General features: G+C 39.4%; 1 protein-coding gene across 8 annotated transcripts in view; it reads right to left on the minus strand.

Annotated features, from left to right (window-relative positions):
• Window positions 1–18,596, minus strand: part of LOC139149521 (forkhead box protein N3-like) — a 56,517-nt gene that overhangs the window by 4,653 nt on the left and 33,268 nt on the right. For all 8 annotated transcript variants that reach the window (XM_070721313.1, XM_070721319.1, XM_070721314.1 and 5 more), the window contains 3 exons: window positions 7,491–7,565; window positions 727–795; window positions 89–248 (listed from right to left, as the gene is read on the minus strand). In XM_070721313.1, the coding sequence (XP_070577414.1) occupies window positions 89–248; window positions 727–795; window positions 7,491–7,565 (304 nt within the window). The remainder of the gene's footprint in view (window positions 1–88; window positions 249–726; window positions 796–7,490; window positions 7,566–18,596) is intronic.

The following is an 18,596-nucleotide window of genomic DNA, read 5'->3' on the forward strand; positions in this document are numbered from 1 at the left end:
TTCACAACTCATAGCAATTTCACATTTTGGCCTCTAGAGGGCACTTTCCACACCACTGGACAATCCACACTGTTCGGCATTGACTCACCTTGGCTTTCTCTTGTAATCCTGCACGTTGTTGTTCACTGACCATGGCCTGAGTTCATGTTTAATTACAGGTGTGTTTGTAGTTGTCATTGTCCAATTTTGGAAGTCCTTTGACAGCTGGGAGGCTGATAAACTAGTGGTCTCTTGCTTCAACCTGGCATCTATATAAAATTATGAGGGATTAAAGAAAAGAGAACATGTAATCCAAACACTTTAAGAGATAAATTATTGTTATCATCAGGAGGTGTCTGGAATGCCGCTTAACTACTCGTCTTCATTATTTACTTTTCAACATCATCTCAGGAGTTTAGCCGAGGCAAATTATGATGACTAGTGTGACTGGGTGTAATGTAGTAATGTAGCCTAAGGCAGTGCTGTGAACCTTAGTAAGGTTATCTACGAGGAATTCCTTTTCAAGCTGATGTGCTATATTTGTTCTACATTCATCCTGAAACAAAAATGAAAGATCCATCGCGATATTAAATTTTTCATCTTTGTGTCGGTATTGTATCGACATTCAAAGTTTTGTGAGAAGCTAAGTAACAACATTTTGCAATTTTGATTTTCTATGAACCACCGAGAGGTGTGAAAGGGAAAGAGAGAGAGAGAGAGAGAGAGAGAGAGAGGACTGTCGCTTACGTTCTGCTGCTCGCTGATGGAGGGGAGTTGTTAGTGTCATCATTGTCGCTGCGGCATCAGCCTCTGTATCTATGGAAACAAGCATAGAGATGATACAATCATACGGCGGAAAAATTGCAAGCAACAACGCATGGCAGAAAGTCAGGGTGTATTGTGATATTTGGAATATGATAGACCAATCGTATAAACAGATTATGATTTAAGATATGTATTAAGTAACAGAACACTGTCAAGCAAATTCATGCCTTATGGGGAACTTAAAATATTCCATAAAACATGTACACTCATACAAAGTACATAGACTTCAACAGCAGTGTATTTTTTTGGTTTCCAATTTTTTTTTCAAATCCTCTTACTCTGCCATTTGACCATTATCTCTGTTTGCACTAAATTACCTGACTGAAATTGCAATTTCTAGTCATATGATACTAAAAACTTGGGTGTTTTTTATGCAATTGTGAGATTCACCAGCCATGTCAAAATTCCGAACAGAGGGAAAAAAAGCCGATTACTTTCAATGGACTGGTTAATAACGTTCGACAATATAAAATGTCTTGCCAGCAAATTATCTTCAAATCAGCCATTGTATAAATCACATCGAATTTCACATCTCATTAATCTAAATTATTAATAATCTTGTATTGCTACCGAGACTGGTGACAAGCGATGTAGAATGCCTGAAGTTTCATGACCTTCTATATCTGCATAATATATAGAGCAGTATGGTGTTCTATTGTTATGTGTAAAAATTGAAGAATTGTTGAAGAGAAATTATTGCATTTATTCACTTAAACACGGAGTATCTACGGAGAGAAAGATTCAATTTCCACATATCATTCATGACGGAAACGCAGCACCTGATTAATTTTTGATTTTTGTATAATTTTGTTATTTCACAGAAAATGAGCTGCAGAAAGTCTTAATAGATTTACAACGAACAAGGCAGCTTTTGTCCGCTGCACAAAACGGGTCTGCAATTCATCTTCCTTTTCCTGCCTTCCTCAGCATTGGCAGCCTACTAACTAGCTTCAAAATGGGGCTAATTTTTACTCATCTATCTATCCGCCACTCTCTATAATGCGGCAGGAAACAGGCAAAGTCTGAGCTGAAGGTACACACTGGGTTCTTTATCTATCGGCAACTACAAGCGAACAAACATGGCATTTAACAACTAACAGTGTGGTAATTGATGTAATAACCCTAAACAAAAAATTGCGCAGTAACACCGAATTCTTCATGATAATTTTCTCCAGTGTAACTAACTACAGAGATATTTGCCGGTCGGTCGGTATGTCGAGAACACAGTAATTTGACATACCAGCAGAGTAAGCACTGCTTACTTACTGCTGTTGCTGTCCCAGTTATGTTCCGCCATGATCTCTGGTAATTTGATCTGACAGCAAACGATGTCTCTAAACCTGCATCCTCTGATACCGTATAAATAATCATCAATTTCCAAATGACTGAAAATGGTTTCCATGGAGTTACCATTCAGAAATTTTTGCTTCTTCACGGAAATAAGACACGAGGATGTCTGTTTTCATTATCTGGGTGCCAAATGACTCTCACACATGTATTACTGTGTAATACTTTATATTTTATACACAAAGCTGGCTACTTTTACCTTTTACACAAGGCGATTTTTTTTCTTGAGACTTGAAAATGGTTTATGCTGTTTTGAAATGGAGATCCAAAAAATTCTATCAAATTACATTCCAGTGGCCATAGCTGTAAATGAAACATGTTTAAAAGCAAGCATATCAGTTTTTTTACTCTGGAACTGAGTTTTCTGTTCCTACTGAAGGAATTTTGCCTGACAATTTGCTTTCTGCCCTTTTTTCTACCTCTGCTAGTTTCCGACTGAAAACTTGCATGCACATGAATTGTATATAGATTTATTAATAGCTGATCAATGGTGAAACCTTCATGGGTGTTAAACACAGGAAATTCCTGTCTGTTCGTGTTTCAATAACACAATGACACTTTTGAATGTGCGTGCCTCAGAAGGAGTGAAAATTTGGAGAGAGAAACAGAATTACTATGAATTTTTCAGGAACAACGTGTGCAATGGCAAAGCCCCTGCTTATTGTTACCTAAAAGGCCCAGCGTGGTTCTCAAATGGATGATATCATCAGGAGCATGTAATTTGCATGACTTGAGTATGACTAACGCCAACATCCTGCCTCCTGTCTCATAATTCTTTCACAGAATTTCAATTCATCTTCCCCTGGATGGCTTGTGAATCGGTGACAAACCTGTCCAGGTGTCAAAGTTCAAACACTCTGCATACTCTTACGGGATGATCTCACCGCTTCATCTGACAAAATCATTCCACAGTTTACTATTGGCGATTTTGCATTTTTTTTTTGCCTCGACCGTGTTGCATCTGGTTGAAGGAAGAACTGCACCCCCCAAAAAGAGTCACTTTCAGACCAAACTGCCTCTTTTTTGCTCAATACTAGTAGCATAATAGGGCTGTATTTAAAACCATGATAATTTGATGGTTATCAATAACTGCTGCATGTTGTAGCAAGCATCAGACTTTTAGACTGTACACATACATTTACATTAGTTACCATGGTAACCAGACTAATGGCCGCCCCCGATTTTGGGAGTGATGTCTGACCTGAAACTGTATACCTGTGATTCCCTTTTTTTGTCATTTTCCACCTCCTTTTCAGTCTCCCCTACTTCCCCACTCGGCCCCCTCACTATGAGACCCATGCTGGCAAGAGAGAGTAAATCGCACACACATTGGATGGCCATGTCATCATGTCAATTCAACGTTAAATTGCCACTCTGCAGTTGAATGTGAAGGGGGAAGGCTTTTTTTTTTACGACAGCATGAAATAAAATTTTGCAAATTGCATCCAAATCATTATAAAGTTGTCCGCCAGCTGAGACGAAGGCGCGCCTTGGGTAATTAAAGGAATTTTCGATCAGAATTTACAGTTCAATAGAGAGGTTAGTTGTAAATGAAATGACTACACTGACAATATTGATTGCAGGCAAAAATCCAGCACTGACTACTGCCACCCTCTTATGGGTAGACACAGACACATGTAATTAGCTGAACTTTCTTTGGCTTGAAAATTCAGTTTATTCAGCTTGTCCTTCTACCATATAAAAGTGAACACATCAGGAGGACAAACTTGATTTATTTCTTAATTACTCCGCCTTCTTTTTTTCTTTAATTTCTGTTTTTAGAATAGAGATATTCTCCTGACGCAAACAATATTAATTTTTTCTGCAGTGTGATATGACTGGCATGATTTACTGTGTGGCTTGATACTTTGGACTGAGATAAAGACCTGTTAAGTAGGTTTCCTCTGGCAATCCTGTGATATATCTCACAAGTCACAATTGTTGTAATGAGGGACATGAATTTTGCTGGTGAGATGTGAATCATTTAAGAAGAGAGGGCGCATAAAGGAAGACGGTATTGCTCGTGTTTTGATCAGAAATTCCTTCAAAGGCATGGCTTGCAATTGGTCAAAATGGTCAACTGGTAAATTGCTCGTGCATTCTCGTAATGTTTCAAGGGGGAAGGAGGTTGACCTCTCCTATTGTTGGGGGGAGGGGTTTGATTTTTAAAGATAGCACCATTTTGTTCAAACACAGGCTGCAGACACATGTAGTTGTTGAAAACACAAAACAAAGACATTAAGAACACTTTTCTGCACCAGAATTGACACCTCATAGTGACTTATTACATTTATGGTAGTTTTATGTACACTGATTATTATTAGGTATTACCCGTAGCACTACAATGGGCTTTCTTCTAAAACCGTGTAAAAACAAAAAACATGCTCAGGCAAGTTTATCGTGACTGTTAAAAACGTTAATTCAAACAGAGTACTATTTGTCAAATGTACGATTATCTACCCTGATTTGGGGCGTGAACGTAAACATTTACGGTTGGAACACTACCGCTTTGCAGAGCACAGAAAAGTGTGAAAATGGGATTCGTAAAAATAATCTTACGGATAGACAATTGTGAGATCTACTCCTCTATCATTTTGATATTTGTCAGTTCTTGAAGCAATAACACAGAACCATCCATCTGCAACCAGCGTTTTCATATAACATAAAGATTTTAGATATCACTGATGCATTGCTTGCTCTATTTTCACCATATGCACTACACGTACCGATGCATTGTACCGCCTGTATTTTACTAAATTCTTTCAACACAAAGTAGTGTTAGCCAATTCATCCTATTTTTATACTTGATAATTTGAATAGCATTTGCAGTTTCACAAAAACTTCAACTGAATTGAACAATATAAATATTGCGGACAGAGTGGCAAAGACGTATGTAAAAGAGACTTGCCTTCCTGGCTAAAATTTACACAACATAACTGATGCAAAGAGCTGCGACTTGGGCGTTTGCGGCTTGTTAAATCTGTACTTTTGTAGCTTGTGAAGTGAACACCATTTTTTCATTACAGGTGACTCAAATCCACCGATTTGGATAATGTGCCATACACTGCAAATGTAGTTTTGTCTGAGGCGATACAAGGGGGTAATTACACACAAAAAATCCAATCTTGTATCGATGTAATTTTTGGGGTCCATCAACATTACGAGTACAGAAAGAGCACAACATCTCATTCTGCAACCTAAGGACATGAGAATTGATCATTAAGAGACAGAAATATGGATCTCAAAACACTTTTAAACTCAGTTGTGTGGTGTTTTTGTCTGACAAGTGAAACACAAGAACGTGAAGAAAATCTGTGCTCTTAGCTCACGGCCTACCCTATTCCACACAGCAATAACATATTTTTTCCCAGTTTATTGCCATTTTCTGTTCCCAGTGTTCTCACAACTCTAAGTAGAATATGCTCATTCACGGGACAGCGGTGCTATCATGCAAATTAGCCTTTCCTCAAGTCCCAAAATACTTCTTACCCTGAAGGCATTCTCCCACATCATCCAAGTCCTTAATCCCAATAATGCCCTCCAAGGAATGTATTGGACTTGCCCTGATTCAAATATTAATTTTATATTGCCGGTAATTTATTATCTTTATTTCCCTTGTTTTTTTTTTGCCAACATGTTTGTGAAGTTCTCCAGCCTAAGTAACTGCTGCTGAACACATTTGCATCATCAGGCTTTCAACGCTCTTAGATGGACACTCTTTAACATTAATGGCTTGGTTTAGCATTTAGAGAAAATCTGATAAAATTTACCACGACACACTCTTTACAGTCGTTAAAAAAACCCACATTGCATCAACTTCAGGCTGCAAGATTTACATCCAACAGATTTTGAGAGCAGTGCGATAGAAGTTTCACAGGTGTATCGAAAACATTTCTTTTTAATTGAACATTTTTTGATGAGGCAGTGGCTGCGTTATGAAAAGAACTTCTCTGAAAGTCTGGTAGTGAATCTCACTTTATGTAAAATATAATTCTATATCTGAAAAATACAGTCTTTCCACATGCTTGGAAATGGGATTGTCTACGTTAGTTGTCTACTTCGGTTGAGTTGACTGATGGGACTTGGAGAACACTACTTTAATGGCTCCGAGGAGACTCATATTACATAGACTGCAGTTCTCATGGAGGACAAAACCCACACTAGTGAGCATTAAGAGGTTTCTCCTGATTGGTAGCTTTGGTTTATGTCCTGCAAATTTTCTCTGATTGGACCAGACCGAGGCCTCATGGCCAAGAACCACACTTCAGAATTAGTTACCCTACACGGGCGAATTACAACTTATGCAACAATCTGAGACGGTCCCTCACGGGTGAATTTACAATTACTGTCCTTTCAAAGGTTGTAGTTCCGAGGTCAGTACTGAACAGAGTGACAGACAGTCCAGTGTGAAAACTGAGAGGATGTTCAAAGTTAAATCATGGGATTGTCATTGCCACACAAAGTCACCTTGTCCTCCTCTACTTAGCCAGGGACACCCTTTTAGCAAGGATCAAAACAACCACCGCAATTCATGTCTGGCTCTATAATGGGGAATCTCGTATCAGACAGGGCGATCTTTTTTGAGCTGTCTCCATACAAAATTTTGTAAAGCGTAAATACTAACAGTAAGCCATCGGGCGAGAAGTATAAATGCTCAGCAAGAAGCGTATGTGCAGTGAGCATACAAGAGAATACAAGAGAATCTAGTTGGCTCTCTCGGTTACCAGAGCCCGTTCCATGCTGTGTGCATGCTTGGAATAATTTCAGTGAGATATGCACATGATATGATTATTACAATTTAAGACGAATGTTCTGCATCATGCTTGTAATCACTTCAAAGAGCCAACGCACAACAATGGCCCATCGTGTGAAATTGAGTTACGTTTGAGAGCAGCTTTTTCATTGGCTCTCCCTTTGAAACAGGACACGACGGAAGTAATCTGACTGGTTCATTCGTGAATGGTAGGAACGCACGAACAGAGACTATAAGTTTACTGTACTTTTTTTCTTCTTAGGTACCTAACACTAGGCTACTATATATTTTATAAAGCTCCATGCCAGCAGTTTCACAGGAGATGCACATGGCCGATACACAAACCTACCCTTTATGATTGTGTCTGGCATTTTTTTCTGACGGCCACAATAATGACAGACTGTTTATGTAAAAAATGTCATCAAGTCGTTCAGTTGAAAAATATATACCATGCACCTATTAGAACGCAATCTTTCCATAGAGAAAAAGATGAAACTGTACTTTTCAGGCGGAGAGCGTAAATTCTTTGAATTCATAATACAAATGCCTGCCTGGACACTTGTGAAATAGGGAACGTACAACTTACCATCTATTGACCTATTTGAATGCTGCACCCTCTGGTTACTTTGTTGCAGAATATGTTGAACTATTGGCAGGCGTCCTGAAATGAAAGCAGAGAGGAAATGCATTGAAATGCGAGAGAAACATCTGCAGCTATTTTCGCTAAAAATTATGGTGCTCCAATTCTGGTGCTCTGTGATACAAATATGTGTGCTAGCAATAAGCGTTACATTGCCGCTTTTTAGATGGAAATGCTATTATATGGAATACCTCTAGATAAATCTTTTAGTCTTTTATTCAGCTTCTTTTTTTCTTAGGAGAACCACAGGTACTCTGAATTTCCTGTCAGTAATTTAATTTTGCAAACTTATCAGTCACTCCCTTGAGAATTCTCTGATTTCAACATGCAGTGTTCAGAGTTTGTGCATGCATATTACTGGTACACATGAAAATGGCTCTCCGGTTGTACATAATTATGAAAATGATTGTTTGGAAATTCTGACGGCGCAAAGAAAAATATTGAAACACCGTGTTTCACAGTTCGACAGACAGTCCAATAGGGTGCGCCTACAACCAGGAATTTTGCTATACCAACAATGACGGCCTAGGAGGAACTGAAACTACGTGCTTTCAAATCCGTAAACTAAATCTGCTCACAGCTGTTGTACTAGGTGAGCTTTTGTATGCCATTTTCTCCTGCTATACAACAAGGAAAAGGAGAACACACGGTAAATTTCAATGTTGCTAAGATTAATTTCTACACATTATTATATTTAAACTTTTGAAAGTGAAGTGCGATTTGCAAGGATCAGTTTCCTTCTGAAGTTCAAATCTCAGAGATTATTTTTGTGTGCTTACATCAAAACTCATAAACAATCAACTCAAGGGTTAAAACACCAACTGGCCATCAACTTCACCAATATTATTAGTTCCAGGTCACCCATTTCAATTTTTCCTTCCGTTTTTATTGAATTAAAAGCTTATCATTTTATATCCGGTAATCACTGAGCCAGGGCAAGCCACTCAATTGGTCTTGCCTATGCTCCACAGCCTAATCAATCCTTGAGTGTGACGCCACAGTAACAAGTTATTGCATGCTAGATTACTTGTCTGGCGTTGATGTAAGTATGAAGTCACACACAGGGTAGTGTTGATGTTTATCACAACTCGGTGGGCCGTTAACTAATTAGGTGTATTGTGGCCTGCTGAAAGGCAAACAATGGTTATGATAGGGCCAGCATTGGGTTACTTGTTTGCTCACATTGGTGTCTTCTCATGCACGTTGCCTCTCGTGCACCAGTGATCACATATACCGTACCCCAAGACCTTTTCAATTCTATCTTTCAAGCGAATGGGGCACAGGTTTGCGAAAGCCAAAGTCCGAACAATACCAAAATGTAAATGCAATGCGTTTCAGGATGGCTGGCCAGCTTGGGGAGTGAAGACGTTAGATGAAACAGCCACACGGGCTTGTGAAGAACAATGTACATGCAGTACTGGTCGGGCAACTTTGTAAACAACATGACATCCGGCGATACCACATAAACTACAATGAACAAGTGTACACACATCAACATCAGCAACTGAAATTTTTAAACACAAATTCTCTCAAAGTGAGGAATATATAATGTGGATATATAATTTTTTTTAATTTGTATATCTCTTTTAGTTTCCAAAATTATTTTAAAGGAAGTTAAAAAAGGCAGGGAAATGACATCAGAATCAGTTAATTCTCAAATTCAGGCATGTTATCCAGCAAAAATATCAGAATCAACCATCTGAGAGTGAAACAATTGAAGAGCATGTCCAATTTTATTTACCCAGATTCACGCAAAGAATCTCAGGAAATCTGTCTTGGAGAGATTACATGGCATTGTCCTGTTACTATTATGTAAATTGACATTCCCATACAATAAAGCAGGAATGAAAATCGGTTCTTTCCTTATTCAAACAATGGAGAATTTTCAAAGATGACCTTCTGAAAGGAATAAACAATGAGATAATCCCGGTATTACACGATATCTCTTGTTTCTGTGGTTGTTAATCTTTATTCTAGGGTGTGTCTTGCTATTTGACGGACCCTCCGCATGCATTTTGAAAGTTTTGGGCGCAAAACTTTCCAATCTACAGGACAAGCTAATGAGCAGTTAAGTGTGTCAAGTGCCTAATCTTCTGCGTATCTCAGAGTTCTTCGACAATGACAACTTAGCTATGACCAACACTGAAATAAACGGGTGTGAATTCCCTCACTCCAAATACAATTTCAAAATCTGCGTTTATATATTCTCACATGGCACAGAGTGCGCTAGCTGTAGGAACAACAGACTGTCTCACTTCCTAACTACCGCCAATGAAAATCATTTTCATGAGCTGCTGTTTAACAAACGGAAACACAAACTGTGACAGAACCGTTTCAAAGAGAACAAGAGCTACTCCCTTTTATGACAAATACAGCAATATTCTAGGTAGAGATCAATCTATTTTTATGCTAATATCGGACAGTTCATTAAAATTTTATGGTCGTAAATAATTTTGTGATGACTTGATCCCGTCAGAAATGGTCGGCGCGGAAGGTAAATCAAGCAGATGTAAAGCTCTGTGACGGTTGAAGTTTATTACAAGACTTCCCTTTGATGGGAAATGCAAGCACAGAATTTACACATTTGCTAAATCTGGTGTGAAATAGATACATTTTATGAGCCAAAACAAAGCCGCCGAAATCCCTTCATAAGGTACTTTTTTTGAAATTCTGCAACAACCGCGGCAGATTGTCATTCACGATTCAAAAATGATAGGATGGTAATCTTATGTTTACGGTTCACATGGGATGAGATCTTTACCACGCGGCAATGCTTGCACCGGGGCAATTTCTCTATTTTGCCTCCCCGGAAAGTTGTTGTGATTTTGGATCAAATTTGTCCAATTAATGATTTCAAAAGCAATGAATTTAATAACAGCTTCCTGGAGAGGGGCGTGTTGTTATTGATGCCGTGACTGAGGTCAGCCATTAATTGACTCCATTGATCACCGCCACAATGTACGTCTTCATTACTATGGAAACATGATGCTATACAACCAGACAGGGGTCAACTGTATCCAGGAATCAGTTATCTTTTCAAGCCTGCCCCGGTTACTAATTCTTCATCTTCTTGTTTCCCCCACACGTAATTACCAAAAAAATCAACATGGCTACACCTGCTCACAAATCATTGGCAGAACTCAGAAAGCAGTCAGCCTAGCCCCATCCTGAAGACATAAGCTATTGCGTCAATGCGTGAAAGGCAAAAAACGCACAGTGCTTGGTTACCATGGTAATCAGGGAATTGTAATTGTCTCTTTCTCTCTATGTGTGATGCAGTGGATGTAAGAAATCACTGAAAGTGCTTCGTATGACTGGCATGAACAATATCAGCCAGTCATGATCTGTTACTAAAAGCAATTCGTGAACAGAATCTTCACATAATCAGTTTGCTGTACGCAGCAGTGGTCAATGACACATTCCGAACATCAAATATAACCTCTGCAAAACTTGTAATCAGAAGTTCCTCTGCCAAAGTTTGAAAGTTTATTGGCAGAGAGCAAGGAATCACCAAACTGAGTTTCCATACCAAACATACAAATTTTCGTCTGTCTCTCATACTGTATGTTGTATCAGTGGGAATATAAGGTGTTAGACGCCAACTTTCTAAAATTCCCAAACGAAGTATCCAAGGACAAGTAAAGAAAGAAAATGTCTTTCTCGACAAGATTTGAACCTGTCAAGAATCCGCAACAGCAGTTTTTCTGCTTTTTTTCCCCCTTTTTTCTTGACATCTGACCTATTGCTGTATTTCGATGCTGTGGGGCAAAAGAGACACAATAGACAGTGCGGTGGCGATGGTGGCCATCTTTTGTGCTGCTAAGGCAACCCAGTTTACCATGCTTGATTGGGCCAACCACTGTAAACAGTGGAGGAGTCTGGGCCACACTGCAGTCACACAACCATGGCAGAGCATGCAGAGTGTATTGTCTTGAGGTCATATCATATCTTGCAAAAATAGGGCTTTCTATAATGATATCTAAAGCAAACTGAAGGATGTGTGTGGTGAGGGATGTTTGATCAGGTTGAAGTGATTTGATTGTTGAATTTTTGTTTTATTGGGTTAATATTGGGTTGTAATCCCTTGTGTAATTGGGGGATTACAGGTGTGTATTTTGATGTGAATCAAAACACTCTCCTTAAATCAAGGACTCCAAATCCACGAGACATCCTATCATTCTACTGACAGGATCAGAGCTTTTTTCTGCGTCAGGCATTCAAATTCAGAGGACTGCAGGACTGGGCTGGGGAGTGGCCAACAACCAAAGTTACAGAAGATGAAAAAAGACAGGAAGACTGTGGATCAGTATGAATAGAGCCAAAGTATCAAACCCTTTACACATACATGGTCTGAACAGAAGCAGTCGTAGTCTGAGACGCACATGGACACCGCAGAGACTGACCGCTACTGAACAGACATTTGACCTTTTTTGTGTTCCTAGAGAAAACAGAACCTACTGGCAGACTGTACAAAAGCTGAAGCTGCAGCAGTGAAAAAGAGAGGCAGAAGATTGTGAGTGAAAACAAACAGCAGAGCATTATTAAAACCATGTGTTCTCTGCACTCTACAACATCATACATCTTCTACTTGACTATGATCCGTATTTTCTCAAGAAAAAACACCATTTTCATTATTTATAGTTTATTTTACCAATTCTCTATTCTTGACTTGTTCACTAATATGTAAATTATTTCTGGATAATGATTTTAAGATTTCTTTTTCAATGAGGAGACCCTGTGAATTGCTGCGACTGCCCGAAACTAGGACATCAAGTTTTTTGTAAAACTTGCAAATTTGAATTGTCTTTCCCTTATGGCTCTCAGAGACTGAAAACCTTTGCAACTTTACATTTGCTTCTGATGATACATTTTTCATTCACGTGTAACGATATGTAACATCTGCTGGTGATTCATTTTGGCCCTGAATTTTGCCTATCATCATCTACAGAATATTTTTTCATCATCGGCAATGTCATCACTCAACAGACTGTCAAAGATACCCTACAATCAGAAAAACTGGCTTCAAAAAATGTCCTCAGCAACAAAATAATCCAGGTTTCACAGCACTTTCAAATACGGTGACACAATTATTTATCCTGGTTTCCATGGCAACCACACTAGTTAGGCCTGCTGTCTCATGATTACCGGGTCTGGGGCAAGCGTACACCAGATTCAAGTGATTAAATTAATTGTTTTTGAAATAACATGGCTGGGTTCTGCTGATTAGATTTCTGAGGTGGCGGTTCTTATCCAGGCTTTTCAGTCCAAAAGAAAAATCAATTTATTGACTTGGGGCTCTCTCCCTGAAGTGAACCAGTGTAGGTAATGTTTACAAGCACTTCAGCAGGCACTGTACAGGTGATGTACCAGGAATTCCTTTTTACCCACTGTGTTTAGCGATATACATGCGTGTAAGTAGGAGACGGGCAGGCAAATCAGATTTCAAAGCCCGCCACTTTTTATATGCGTACGGAGTAAGTCAATCATGGCAGGCTATATCAACTTCAATATTGCAGGAAGCAATCCAGTGCTTTAGTGCATTAATTTGCCATCTCTCCTTGCCTTTGCTGGCGCACTGAATATATTGTGTACACAGTTACAAGCACCGCTTTAATACCGCTAATTGCAGCAAATTCAATTTCGTCCCTGTTTATTAACAGTGAATCTCAGCATCCGATTTTTTTGTGATCTGATGAGAGCTTTCAAATTACAGGAATGAAGATCTGGGTCAATTTGCTGTTTGAGTGATCACGACAACTGCTCTTGTATGCAGAGACACACAGAGCAAAAAAAAAACACCATGAAATTTAATAAGGTCACAAACTAGCTGACTAAACGCCTCAGTAATAATGCATTGCCTATTTCATTTTTCCCCCTGTAGAGATCAGCAAAAATTCATGTTGTTTGTTGAGTTCATTACGGAAAGCAAGGAGGGTTTTTGAATGAAAATGTCTAGGAGCTGTATTGGCTTGTCTGTACACCTGAACTGATAGAGATCTGAATTACTTAAAATCACCAGGCTCTGGTTCAGCGAGCCTGGTCAATTGATCCGCACAATGCTGGCTCTGCTACCACAGTGTCACTGCCTGCATTCATACCCAACCACTTTGTGTGATTGGCCTTATTCACCCAATCTCTCCCCGCTCACAAAAAAAAGCAAAACGCAATGCTCAATGCTGAAGGCCACACAGATGAAACAGAATCATTAACGTCTAACTGTCTTGCTTGGCACTTTCTCAAAATTTCCCCCTCTTTTACTCTGGTGTGTGTACTGGAAACGCAAAAGGACACATGATGATGTCTGAATTGGAAACAAGGGCCGATGTAAGAAGTGAAATCAAATACAGACACACAATCAGATTACATAGGCTACTGGATCTGACACTAACACAGCAGCATACTTCATTAGCATTCTGTGGCTTTGGATATACACATCAAAGGACGTGCACCATTGCGCCAGCGCACTCAGTTTTTTGATCAAGAATGACCGAAAAATAGTTCCTTTCTTCGGCTGGGAACAAGATGGTATCTCCGCTTTTCTGTTAAACTTCACTTTGATGCTGAGGCATCTTGGGTTTAAGGCCAAAATTTAATAAGTTGACAGACTTCGTCATGTCTATTGACAGTGCCTTTCGCTACATCCTACAAATGACCTTTGACCCACCGCAGGCAACTCATGAATACTGAGGAGTACCCAGGGGTCAAAGCTTGACAAGAGCCTGTTCAACTCCCGCATCCTTAGCATTTCAAATTATTCTCAACTACTGTGTTTTATTTCCCATCCTCTGGGACACCTTAAGCCACGATGGATGTGTCCTGTGATTACCGTAAAAACCCGATCAATTCGACCATCCTATTAATTCGACCACCCTATTTTTTTCACAAAACATAATTTTATTTGGGCCCTTTCAAATCGACCACCGACTAAAATTGGGACTTTCTCGATCTCTATTAATTCGACCGAATTACATACCCTTCAAAAACTTCCTTCAGTTGGTGAATGAACGATATTTCAAGACATCGAAAACCACCGTTACGAATACGATGAACCACGGGTCAGACAAAAAGGCAGAAATGAGAACTACAAAGGGCTTTGTAAACGGCTTTCAGATTGGTTTTCATTGGGTCACATGATTATTTTCGCTGAGTGGGAAACCTCAGTGATTTAGTGAGCTGGATCTCAGTCGCCGCTTTCGAAATATGCGTGAAGTTTCAGCGTGTGTGAAGTACCAACCCTCTAGTCTCTGGTTTTGTAACTATTTTCTCACCTTAATATCGAAGAAAGTCAGAATAAATTACCTACTTTCTCCCTTTCTCATCGTCTTTTCCGAATTCTTACCATCCCGTGTCGATTGAAATTTACAGACTCTTTCTGTGTGTGAATCAATATCCCTTCCTAATTTGACAGATATTATGTTCTAAACCACACGTTGCTTGTTTCTAAAACACATAGACAGATGTGCCCCGTGCACTAAAAGGACGAGTTTGCGAAATCTTTTGCGAACGCTGAAAAAATTGCTGAGGAAAAATCGATGTTACATGTCGGTAAATACGGCCGCCGCCGCCGCGCCGCGTGCGTTCTTACCGACTGGGAACAGACTAATATCTTCAAACGCAAATGGGGACAGTGTCAAGGAAAGAGTAAGACGACGACTTATTTTTTCAAGCTGAAGAAAATGCTCTTTCTGGCTGTTTTAATGACTCAATCGAATATTTTTGTACCCAATTAATAAATCATAGACAATCTCATTTCTCGGTCTATGGCAATTTTTGTCGACCGATAAAAGTCTTTTCATCTTCAATATTCCATTCTAATTTCACCTATAGGCCTATAACATCCTAACCTCCTGTGACTTTCCTATTAAACTTTGATTTGCCTTATACACCAAAAGAGATGCTGTATTTTATGCCAAATGATGAAAAAAGATAGCTGAAGAAATAACCATGTATCAGTCAGTACGCCGACGGCAGGCTAAACCCGGACCGCCATACCAATTGGGGACAGAGCAGAGTAGATTGAAACGCAAACGGGCTGTCATTATAGGAAAGGCGGTGACTTATTTTAAAGCTGAATAAAATGCTGTCTCTGGTTTTGTAAGTCTGTCGATCCAAATATATATTTTGTTCCCAGTTGATTAATCATGGGGGATGGCAAGTCTCGATCTCCCCTTTATGGTTCGATATTTACTGACTCGTTCCTTCTCATTTTTGTCAATCGATGAAAGCATTTTCGTCTTCCTTATTCAATCTTACTTTGACCGATGTTATATCATGACCTACAGTGTCATTAGTTTTGACCAACGTACAAAGACGTTGCCCATGTGCCTGGTTGACGAGATATTTTACAAAACGGTGAAGAAATATTATTATTTATTTATTAGCCGTGTTCACAATAATGACACTGGCTCAGAAAGAAAGAGAAGGACAAGAAAATGTATAACACTGAAATATTTGAACACGTACGGCCATACTGTATACATGGGGGCCCGGGAGACATCGATGTCAGTCTTTCCGGACTGTTTACATGTAGCTTAGGGGATATCAAAGGAGATGAATCAGTTGGTTGAATAAAACAAAAGTTTTCGGACATATTTTATGCCAATGTTGTCAATGTCGGACTTTTGATTCGATTGAGAAACCAGAATCACCTACAGAGATGTCTGTATTAAACACGGACGCACAATTCGGAAAAGTTTGTTGTGCTACTGCCGGTCTCCAGTCGTGGTGTCTCTCCCATAAAATTTCGAAGCTATAGGCCTACACTTGTCGTTTCGAATTTACAGGTAGCGGTACACCAATGACCAGATATTGTATGTTCTTAAAACTAGTCTAAGCAATTTTACGACACGGCACTCTTTGCCACCGTGTCCCCGTGAACGTCCTTGAACCTATGGAACGTGTCCATTGTTTTACTGCGCCCATTAGAGTGTAAACCCCTGCTCGTTCCCAGCAGAGAACTTTTTTAAAGTTCTGTACATCAGTGTACACTGTGTATAAGCCCTAAACCTAGTTTAATTCAATTATGGAAAGGTATTAGTAAAGAATAAAGGGTCGTTACAGTTGCTAAAATTGCGAGAAAAACGGCACGTTTTTCCAGTACTTTTACAGTTCTGTGCTTTCCATCCCCGTTACTCAAATAGAATAGTCCTATTCACAAGCGCTATTGTTTTAAATCACGTCCAGGATGTGCTGTTGATTTTCATTCTTTCGTGCAATTTCATTCGTTTGAAGCAATTATCCTTTCATTTGACTACTCTGTGGGACTCTTCTGGATATGTGTTTTGGATAAAAAGAACTACATAAACTTCGACGGTGATAGGTATACAATATCGGTTCAATTTGCGAAGATATACAGATTACAAGTTATTTTAGAAGTTCTCAAAACCAGTAAAAATGATTCTGCGCGCCACTTATTGATAGAGTCTTCATGTGAACGTCCTTGAATCCGTGACCGCGACCATTGTTTTTGAAGTGTTCGACGCTCGATGATCGGTAGAATAATTAAGACATATGTTACTGAACTATATCGTGTGATTGTTAGCATGGTTAGGTAATAGACGGTGTAGTCTGTAGAGGCGATACGGCGAAAGTCCGCGGCCCAAGGGAGCATGAGACGTACATCGCATGCTTTCTTACAACGAACGAGCCGTCGGTTTCCATAGCTGCTTCGTGAAATCCGGCCTCACCAATGTCCTGATTCGGAGAACAACTTTCAAGCTGCGAGTTGAGGTTCAGATGTCCGATTTTTTCATATTCAAAAGGCTTATTGATTTACAGAGAACGCCCGTCTTGTTTTTAGCACATGAGGGCAATTGAAAATTCAAATCCAAATAGCCAGTGGGAAAAAATTCGACGACTCGCTCTCACCAGCGGACGCAATGAAAAAAAAAATCGAAGTCTCTGAAGTCGGTATCATTGCTCCGCCATGTTTACTGTTGGTTGTACAGCCAGTTTAAAGTCACAGACTTTCTTCACGGTAAAATTCATATAATTGCCATACCGCGAAGTTCCCTGTGCAATATGTCGTATTTCAATATGTCTATTTGGCAGCAAAAGCGTCACGGACATTCGATCGATGGTGATGAACTTTCTCCAGGCCGTGACATGTCACCAGTTACGAACTTTACCGGTTTTCGATACGAAATATGCAATATATTATCAGCATTGTTCACGTTGTGTTTTGAGTCTGATATCGAATATAACAGGAAAAAACTAACGATTTGAGTGACGATAGAGACCATGCCCGATACGGAAAATTGACATCAACTACTTGCATTGAGCAGAGACCTGAAACTTCAGACATATATAAATGTCGACAATATAAAATATCGAAATGCCGGAGATAGAGAGGGAGAGAGAGAGGTTTACGCTGTCGCGATCTGATTATACTGTTTCGGATATGACTTCTGTATAGACGATACACAGACATCGAAAATGTACACCTACTTTCCAGAAATTCGACTAATCTTATAATAAGAGTAGAATAAATATAAAAGTGTTGGTTGAAGTAAATCTTCAGAACTGATGTTGGTTTTCCAAAGTTAGACAATACTTACAGAAATATGGTCGTCATAGTCTTCTCTTAAAAACTATTATCTTCAACACCACGTTTCTTATGATCGGTGATGTCATATTTTATTATTTTTACAAACTTTCAATGCATCAAACGCCATTAGACTATCTTATCTGCCTGTCAGGGAGTTACAATATATTTCCAAGGGCTGGCACACGATGTCAACTTACGCGTCGTCCGTCGAGCGGCCGGTGGAAGTGTCACAGATCGCTCCGTCTGTAATCGCGGCCACTTTGATTTTGATCAAAGTGACACCCACCTGTGTTTGAGGTTTTTTTGTTACCTAATTTGTCGACCTCACAAAATTTCACAGTCCATGCTTTGAAGCAGTCTCAACATGGCAAACATGTCTCGCGTAAATTTCATCCTCGTCGTTCCAATTAATTCGACCACTAAATTATTTCGGCAGTTTTAATTTCCTAATAAATCGACGATTTTGAAATCGTAATTATTTTTTTCTGGTCGAATTGATCGGGTTT

Source organism: Ptychodera flava, chromosome 14 (assembly GCF_041260155.1).
Source record: "Ptychodera flava strain L36383 chromosome 14, AS_Pfla_20210202, whole genome shotgun sequence".
Lineage (NCBI taxonomy): Eukaryota > Metazoa > Hemichordata > Enteropneusta > Ptychoderidae > Ptychodera > Ptychodera flava.